We start from the raw sequence: 10138 nt of genomic DNA on the forward strand, positions 1-10138 counted from the left end.
AAAAAAAAAAAAAAAAAAAAAAAGAAACTCTCCTGCAATCTAATACACTTGCCTCAGAAACAAACATGGTTCTAAGTGTGATGATTCCAGCTCAAGAGGGAATAGGTCTTAAAGGTAAAGGAGCAAATAGAAACGGTAAGAACATTTAGTGTTAAAGTATAAAATATGGTTATAAATCAGACACATTTTGAAAAAGAATTCGATAACTTCCAATAGTTGCTCTGGTTAATTTACAGATACATTCCAGATCACCCAAGTCTCTCCAGCAGAATCTTAGCCACATTCTGGCTATCACCAAGTCAAAGGGAGGAGGAACAATACTTTCTCTAAGGTCTTCCTGCCCATAAGAAACTGAAAGCTCTGCAAAGAAGGTTGGGGATGAAGTAAAAGGAATAAAGAAAAATACAGAGGGTAAAGGTAAAATACTGGTAAGCAATTTCCCTAATAATATTGTACATTATTAGAGGCCAGAGAGTGGTGATTAATTTATGACACTTATTCCTTATCAAATTCTATGAACCAAAAGTATTTTATATCTTTAAGAGCAAAATATTTGTTACAGATGATATTCCCTTACCTAAGAAATCAGAACCAAGACCTAAGCATATCTAAAGCAAAATATAATATTTTTATCACAAAAGTAAAACCGAAGGAAATGGCCTGAATTCATGCTGGCTATAAATGCTTCAGGACACATTTTCTAGGGTTTTTGTCATTCCTTTTAAATGAGATTAATATTAAGGTCAATTAGGTATATATTTGAGATGAAAAAGGCCAGTGCTTTAGATAAAGCTTGCCTCAAAACTCCCACATTTGGAATAGCCCCCCCCACTCTAAGTGTCCACTCTTATGCATGACACTAAGCAGTGTGAAGCAAAGACTGTAAATGACAGGCTCCTCCCAGAGTGCCTGTGATCTAGCTGTGCTTTACCTGTGCCCACTGATACAGCTGTTCCAACTGAGTTTTGTCTAGGTCAGAGGTACCTATCGCAACAATCTTTTTGCTCTGAACCAAGTTTTCTAATTCCTCCCAGTAAGGCTGCAAATGCTCCAAGGAGAGATTAACTCCATCGTCAATAGGAGGTGAAGCAATGATCACAGAATCCAGCTGTGCAACTCCAAGGACGGAACAGGCTGATGTGAAGGAAAACACAATAGGATAAATATTTGTTACATAATGAAAACAAGTAATGTCTTTCAAGTATCCCACTAAATTCTGTCCATACAGTTCACTAGTTTTCTAATATAGCAGATTATTTCATTCAGTTTCATAATTTACCTATCATTTAGAACATTGCCATCTCTTAAAAAAGTGTAAGTCCCTGTTCATCTACTTGGTCTGTGTGGCAGACAGGTCAGTTTCTTTGACCTGCCTCCTTCCTAGGGACTCACAGCTCTGACAGTCCTTCTGGGGAACAGGCCTCCTTGTTTCCTAGGCCCCAGGAATTTTTTGGTAGCTTCTTTATCTTCATAAAATTTTCTTCTCCAGTTCTACTAGTATCTTGTACGTATGATCACAAGAATTCTGACCTCATATTCTGTAATTGGTAGTCATGGCAAAGAATAGTCTTGAGACTCTGAAAAACTAAATTTATGGTCCTAATCTATAGAGGTAGATAATTTAATTCCTGTAAAAATAACTTAAAGGGTTTATTTTAAATGATTATTGTCCATTCCATAGTAATATTAAAGAGCTAATTATTTAAATGTTCAACACCTATAATACTGGAAGAATGTTTTAAAAGAAAAAATGTTGAATAACTGTAACATCACAATCATCTGACCAAGTGCCGAACAAAGATGAGAGTGCTTGTTTTGTTGTTGTGGAGGTGGTGGTCATGGTGTTTCATCTACAGTACTACAAGGGCTAAGAATATGGTTAAGGAGAATTTCATCTCCAAACGTATAGTTAACAATTATGTTACATCTTTTACGTTCCTCATATATATCAAAATATGAACCTACGTCAGTCGATATGATCTGACAGAAGCCTTAAGAAATCAGGCTAGAACTTTAGAAAGTAAAATTGGAATGAGCTCATCTTCTTTTTCACCTGGTCCTGAACACAAGATATAACTACTACCCCTATACTAATTTAAAGTTATGAAGGTAAAAAGTTAAATTTTTGCTTACCCATGTCAACTGCATTTCTAGTTGATGATGAAGAGTTTGATCCTACAATGAAGAGTTTTGCTGGGTAACAAAAGAAAACAAAACTGATTACTAAATTTGGGTAACATTCTACTAGACAGTATTAACACTGCCAACAACACTAAGTTGACAGAGAATCCTGAATGAATTATTTTTCCTTTCCTAGTCACGTAATTTTATAGTTTTCATTTTAAGACATGAAAGTACCTTTCCATTGTAATTTTTATTATTTATTTATTTATTTTTTAAGATTTTATTTATTTGACAGAGAGAGCACAAGCAGAGGGAGAGAGAGGGAGAAGCAGGCTCCCTGCTGGTCAAGGAGCCCAATGTGGGACTCGATCCCAGGACCCTGGGATCATGACCTGGGCCGAAGGCAGCTGCTTAACCAACTGAGCCACCCAGGTGTCCCTGTAATTTTTAAATTACATGCCAATTGCTAAAAAATATCCATTTGTAAAAAAAAAAAAAAAAAAGCAAATATTAATTTTCCATTTGTTAGAAGGCAGGTCACATAAATATACAAATTACTCAAAATGTACGTTTTTATGAATTAAATATTAATGGAACATATTATATACGTTCTCCAATAAACTAAAATAAAAGGCTAAGCTAAAACTGCTTGTAATGTGAAGAAAAACGAAAAGAAAAACCCCACGATCCCACCTTCCTAATATAACCATTTTAATTTTTAGACATTAGCTTCTAGCTTTTGGTCATATGAGGCAGGGTATAACATTTATTCTACTTCTATTTAGTTTACCTTTATGTAATATTTTTTTACATCTTTAGTTCTCTTAACATTTTTTTTATCATAATAGTAATATATATTCATTCTAGAAATGAGAAAAACTGAGGGGTGGGTGGTTGGGGGATGAGGTAACTGGGTGATGGGCATGAAGAAGGGAACATGATGTAACGAGCACTGGGTCTTATATAAGACTGATGAATCACTGAACTCTACCTCTGAAACTAATAATACCTTATATGTTAATTAACTGAATTTAAATTTTAAAAAATGGGAAAAAAAGAGAAGTGAGGAAAACCCAAGAGTAGAAAGACTAAAAAAACTGCCAATAGTCTCATCACTGAAAACAGTCACTGTTTAGATTTTTGTATACTCTATTTTTAATGAATAATTTTACATACTCATTTTAATTTTTTTTATTTTTAAGATTTTATTTATTTATTTGACAGAGAGAGAGACAGCGAGAGAGGGAACACAAGCAAGGGGGAGTGGGAGAGAGAGAAGCAGGCTTCCTGTGGAGCAGGGAGCCCGATGCGGGGCTCGATCCCAGGACCCTGGGATCATGACCTGAGCCGAAGGCAGACAATCACTGAGCCACCCAGGCACCCCTACATACTCATTTTTAGTGGTTAAACATTATTCTGTAATTTTGATAGGGTATAACTCAAATGATTTCCTACTTTTTGAACATTTACATTAGTTCCAGTTTTTTGTTATCATATACAATGCTAAAATAAACATCTTGGTAACTTCAACTTTCTGCTGAAGCATTTTCCAAGGACAAATTGTCAGGAATGTGTATGAGTCAAAGGGTATGATCTTTTTTGTGAATCTTGTTTTGTTTTTTTTAAATTTTATTTATTTGAGAGAGAGAGAGAGAGAGCACAAGCAGGAGGAGGGGCAGAAGGAGAGGGAGAGGCAGACTCCCCACTGAGCATGGCCTGATGCGGGCTCCATCCCAGGGCTCTGAGATCAGGACCTGAGCCGAAATCAGAAATTTAACGGACTGAGTCACCCAAGTGCCCTGAATCTTGTTCTATTTTATTTACTTCCTACTTTTATATGAAAGATTTGTACCAGTTACCAGACAACTAAAAGTTAAGAATTGCTCTAACAATATACAACACTATCAAAAATATACATAGTTTTTGCTAATTTAGTATGTACAATATATATCTGTCCAGGACTGAATTAATTGGCATTTCTTTGGTTACCAGGAAAGCTGAGTAGTTCTCTATTAAAATTGAGGCTTTAACTTGATTCAAACTCAAATTTATTTATATAGATCTACTTTATGTAAATTCACTGTTCAAAATCTAAATTTACTCAACAAATAGGTAGAGGAGTAGTAGAGAAAATCAGAAAAGGGAATGGAAAGAAAAGAGGGCTAATGAACTATGTATATGTAAATTGCCTGGTATTCAACAAACATAACAAATTTACCTTGTACATTTATTTGTCCTTTCCTTTCTACTACTAAATAATCTTCCTAAAGCATTGCTTTCCTTACTCGACTTCTCTATTTAAAAGTCATCACCACTCCCCTACCAACCAGGTGAGAGTCAGTCTTCACCACTTTAATCCATCCATAGTTCCCATAATTATACTCCATGAAAACCCTCCTTTACCACTATCCCTCTGGCCATGAATTTGTGCCATTTGAAATGGTCCTTCTCCAAAATGAGAGGCATTCTTAGATAGGTAGAGAAAGGAAAGCTCTTCATATGGGGAGAATTTTGATACCTATCAAAAATCTCAAGCCCTCTAGGAACTGAGGTCAACCTGTAAGAGCTCCAAGATGGATCTAAACCATGAGGAATTGCAATCAACCACAGAGAGGAGGTTGCTTTTAATTCCTTTCCAACACAAATAACAATATGAAATTAATAGAAAAAAATGGGTTTTGGAGTCAGGCACACATGGATGGATTCCTGGTTCAACCACTTACTGGTTATAAGACAACTTCCAAGTTATTTAACGTCACTTGTGCAATGGGGATAATAGACCTACCTTGTAGAATTGTTTTCAGAATCATGTGAAGAAATATAACCAAAATGTGCTAAGTACAGTGCCTGGTACAAAACAAGACTCGATAAATGGTAGTTGAGTTAAAAAAAAAAAAAATGCCGTACGTATCTCATCTTACATGTCCATCCTAATAAAATATAACAACCAAGACAAAACTACAAATGGTAATAAATCACAGCTACTTAGCACTTAACTTTTTGCCAACCACTGTGCCAAGTGCATTTTTTGTGTTATTTCATCTAATTTACAAAGAAGCCTCTGAAACAGATGCATCCCTATTTTACAGATGAGAAAATGAGGCTCAAAGAGGTCAAATAACCTGTTAGTCCAAGATTATACCAGTCACTACTCTGCATACTGAGGAATTCTGATCTAGTTAAGTTCAAGCTTTTAATGACTATGCTATGCTGACAGTAAGCTGAGGGCAAGAACAGCCCGTCTCTTTATTTTTTCATTCCTTGAGGTTGGCATGGTCTCTGGTAAATAGTGACTTGATACATTTGTTGAAGGGGTATATCATGGATTTTATTTCTCTTCGTGCAACTTGTTGCCCAGACTTTGGTCTACACTTCCAGGTGACTTCAGCCATTGCTCAGCAGTGTTCCACCAGGAAGGGAGGGCCTATGCTTGCTTTGGATAGACACTGCTCTTAAGTCTTCCCTTTATTCTTTCCATTTCCTCCATCTTAATATTCCTGAAGTCCGACATATAAATTAATGAGACCATCATGAAGAAAAGGAAGGTGAAGTCCTCTTCTGACTCCACTTAAGTAGCCAAAACTGACCTCCTATAACCTCCTCTTGGGAGTTTATATTATGTTTAAAAAGAATCTTTAGGGATGCCTGGGTGGCTCAGTTGGTTAAGTGTCTGCCTTCCCAGGGTCCTGGGATGGAGCTCCACGTCAGGCTCCCTGCTCAGCGGGGAGCCTGCTTCTCCCTCTCCTCCCCACTTGTGCTCTCTCTCTCTTGTTCACTCACTCTCTATCTCAAATAAATAAATAAAATCTTAAAAAAAAAAAAAAAGAATCTTTCTATTTCTCACACTTAGTGACTGAGTCACTCATTACCAGAAGCAAAGAAAGGCTTATTCTCCCTGCCTGACAAAACCTCACTATCATTTCCACTGTATAACAAAATAAATTGTAAAGGCTGAACTTTACCAGAAACTTTCATTTCTTCTCTTTCATCAGGATTTATCTTTTCTACTGCATGAGATACGGTACATTCCAAGACATCTGGAAATTCCTATAACAAACAATGTTTACAGTAAATATAAAACTAACGTTTTTAATTAGCTATATGTTTTCTATTGTCCATAGTGCCCTTTAGAAACAGAGAACCCATAAGATAACAGGGTTCTTTACCTGATGTCTGGATGGGCTTCAAAAGGTTTGTAAGCCCTGAAACAAAGGTAAAATGCCGTGTATCCATTTTCTGGGGAAAAGGATCTCATTTTGATCAGGTACTCAGAGGAATGCAAACAAATGGTGATGGTGGGGGCAGCAGGTGAGGAGTTATAACCACTAACATAGTACATAATTTTACTTAAAAACAAAACCAATGAAAATATTTACCCATTCTGCATAAGGACATGTTAAAAGCTTCCTATATTAATCACAAACATTCTAAACCAAGACTTTTTTTCTGAGTGCAATAAAAAAGTAAAGGCAATTCTAATGCATTATAATTAATAATTTATGAGGAAAATGGTAAGATGTTAGTATATATAAATCAGAAATACATTAACTCACATTTACAAGATTAAAACAGTAAACAGTGAGGCCTTTCCCACAATTCTTGAGCATATTACAATGCCTGGCACATATCAAGGGCTTAGTGTTTGTCAGTCATGCATAAATAGAGGCAAATGGTCATTTCAGAGAAACAGAGACTGATAGAAGACATTAATCAACATCTGCCTAGCAGCTATGGAGTTTAAACTTGCAGAATGCCCACGGCAACAACTGCTTCCAGTGCATGTCCTCGTCCATAGTTTTAAAGTAGTCGATGTAATTTGTTATGAGCCTTTGGCTGAGTTGGATTCCAAAGAGTGGTTTGCAGACAGGTGGTCTGTATATTAACATTTATGATAAGTCATTTATTAACATTTAATGAAACACCCAGTGTTTCCCTCGAAACTGACATTAAAAAAATTATTTCTAGTGCCTATATTATTATGATACTCTACCACAGCAATTTAACAACCAAAACTGTTAAATAGTCATTTCTTTATTAGACCAAATATAAACTGGAACACAGTGAAGAAAGTGTGATGGGAATTAAGCACCGGAATCCTGGTATCTAGTCTAGTTGAAGAGTTGGTGACACATCCTGGATTTTCTGTTTTATGCTTAAGCATACTGGGTCAGACAGCCATCTCAGTAAATCAGCCACAGGGAATTTTGTGCTAATTGCCTATTTGATTTCCCTGTCAAAACTGGGGAAATTAATTTCCTGCTTACTGCACTTCCCTTTTGACCTACATGATTTCTTCATCCACATTTTACTCACCCTGACCAAATCAGGGCTGATTTGGGAGCTCCACTCATTCAAGGTCTTTTGGATACAATCTCGAAGCTGTAAAAGGAATGCATTTTGAAACTGTTAATCAAACTCTATACACTTTCTGTACTTCTACAATAAGAATATATTAGTTTGATAAGTTGGAAAAAGAAGATGTGAATAGGAAAAACCATAAAAACCAAAATTTTAGTTCTACAAGGTTTTTGTTTTCTTCAACAAAGACAAGTTTAGATCTGTTTTTATCTTTTTTTTTTATAAAATGTTTTATTTATTATGAGAGTCAGAGAGAGAGAGAGAGAGGCAGAGGCAGAGGGAGAAGCAGGCTCCCTGCCCAGCAGAGAGCCCGATGTGGGACTCGATCCCAGGACCCTGGGATCATGACCCGAGCTGAAGCCAGACGCTTAACCATCTGAGCCACCCAGGCACTCCTAGATCTGTTTTTATCTTAATCTTCAAATGTTGATGTAATACAGTAATCTATTTTTAAAGTGTCTTTGTACCAATGAAAGTTTAAGTAAGCCTTTGAGACATAAAAGCATTCACAAAGAAACAAAATTTTTCAAGAATAAGGTTTATAAATAGAGGAACGTGAGTTCAAGCCCAGGGAGCCTGACTAAAATTAGTATTAACCACTTGAGATAATCCTCAAAGACAAATAAATGATTGTCTAAGTATGGCCAGAGGAACTCCATTATTCACCTGTGGTGTTCATTAAAAATTCCAGTTCCTGAGCCCCATCCTAGACCTGCTGAATCACTCTAAGGGCAGCAGAACTTGCATTTTAACAAGCATCCCAAGAAATCAACATGTAAAGTCTGAGAACTACCACAGTCCTATCTTACATAAGTCAACTTGCATAATATCAGCCCATATGTCATTTCCTACCACTTAGGTATACCTTCAACCGGTCTTCAATGTTTTCTTATACAAACAAATAAAACTTGTTTACACTAACATTATAGTATGTTGTAAATCCATTAAACTGTTCATGCATCTTTCATCCCTTATGTTGGTGTATTTCAAACTTGTCTGATAGAGCTCCAAAGTAAGACCTACATACATTCACATATAGAGTAAGGACCTAAATAAATAGAACAAAAAATTTATAAAATGGTATGTTCACTACATGCTAGGCACTCTGATGGCTTCTATTAATTAGAAAAAAAAACATGCTGTTCTATGGCTCACCAAACTGACTTATGACCACTAATGGGCAACACTAGCAATTTGAAATCATTACCTTATAAACATCCAAGGACACAGTGCTTTGCATTCTGTGGGCAATCAATGAAAAAATAAATGAGTAACTGGAATCAAGTCCCTAAACTGCAAAAGCACTTTCCTAATAGCAATAACACAGACTAAACTTCTGAACTCACTGATCTATGATTGCTTATGATAAAAACTGACACAGCACTTTACTGCTTTTATCTTACTACAGATAATTACAAGGGACAACTGGTTTATCAATTTAAGAGCTCAGAGTCATCTACATTAAGCTTCATAAGCCACAACAAAAACTTATGTGCTGTCCACAATAATCCACATGAATTCAATCTACAAGGTCTCTATCTTCATGGAAAATATATTTATAATCAAATTTAAAATATTAAATAAAAATTAGTTGATAATTATTCCAGACAGAATTACAAGTCAATATTCTTTTCAAAAATGGTAAAAGTTGGGGCAGCAGGACTAAAAGTTAACAATTCTATCAAGAGTGCTTTGGCTCAAATCATGGGAGAATTTTAAGAAATTTTCCTCTGGAGGTGCCTGGGTGGCTCAGTTGTTGGGCGGCTGCCTTAGGCTCGGGTTGTGGTCCCAGGGTCCTGGGATCAAGCCTCACATCGGGCTCCCTGCTCGGCAGGGAGCCTGCTTCTCCCTCCGCCGCTCCCCCTGTTTGTGTTCCCTCTCTTGCTGTGTCTCTCTCTGTCAAATAAATAAATAAAATCTTAAAAAAAATTTTTTTTTTCCTCTGGAAGGATGGCTCACTTGTGTACTTAAAGCTTTCCTGATAAAAAGTCCAATTCCGGAAGGTAAGTATATTTTCAGAGTATTCACCCCCTTCTTGAAACCACTTAATTAATATCGGATTCTGCAAAATGTCAGGACAAATCACAGGACAGTCAATGTTACAATGAGAAATTCATTGTATCACAAACCTAATGATTTCTAATCTTTTATATATTATCTATATTGACTGAACATTAACCTTGTATTTTGTTCTCAGTTCTCTTCATTTTATCATATACACATAGGATCACTGAAGTAAGTATCATCATAATGTAGTGTATCATTAGATCTGGAGCCATATAAGAGTTTTAAATATACTACATGATTCATCTGGCCAAATACTCTTACAACAAAGAACTGAGCAAAACAGTCCTATAATGGCTCATTTAAAAAATAAGATTTGATTTCATAAAGTTCTAGTGAAAAAAATTTTTTAAAAGATAATGGAATTTTAAAAAAACATACACATTAGTACTAGAAGAGACCTTTTAGGAAAACTAACTCCCTACTTAATGTGTAAATTTTCTTAATAATGAGTGATTTATTCAGTTTCTTTATTCTACAAGGCTAAACCATTTCAAGTAGCATATCCCAATTTGGAGCTCTGTTTGTTACAAAGTTTTGTTTTGTTTTGTTTTACAGGGAAACAAAACATGTCTCTCCTTAACTAAACTGT

The 10138-nt window shown here is 35.8% G+C and overlaps 1 protein-coding gene across 1 annotated transcript in view; it reads right to left on the bottom strand.

Annotated features, from left to right (window-relative positions):
- GCLM (glutamate-cysteine ligase modifier subunit) overlaps window positions 1-9313 on the bottom strand; it is a 17900-nt gene extending 8587 nt beyond the window's left edge. Inside the window, exons 1-5 of the mRNA XM_081818822.1 lie at window positions 8690-9313; window positions 7438-7503; window positions 6087-6171; window positions 2134-2193; window positions 932-1134 (exon numbers count right to left, since the gene is read on the bottom strand). Of these exons, the coding sequence (XP_081674948.1) occupies window positions 932-1134; window positions 2134-2193; window positions 6087-6171; window positions 7438-7503; window positions 8690-8722 (447 nt within the window). The 5' untranslated portion in view covers window positions 8723-9313. The remainder of the gene's footprint in view (window positions 1-931; window positions 1135-2133; window positions 2194-6086; window positions 6172-7437; window positions 7504-8689) is intronic.
- Window positions 9314-10138: the final 825 nt, after the last annotated feature.

Source organism: Leptonychotes weddellii, chromosome 4 (assembly GCF_054177405.1).
Source record: "Leptonychotes weddellii isolate Sample4059 chromosome 4, ASM5417740v2, whole genome shotgun sequence".
NCBI lineage: Eukaryota > Metazoa > Chordata > Mammalia > Carnivora > Phocidae > Leptonychotes > Leptonychotes weddellii.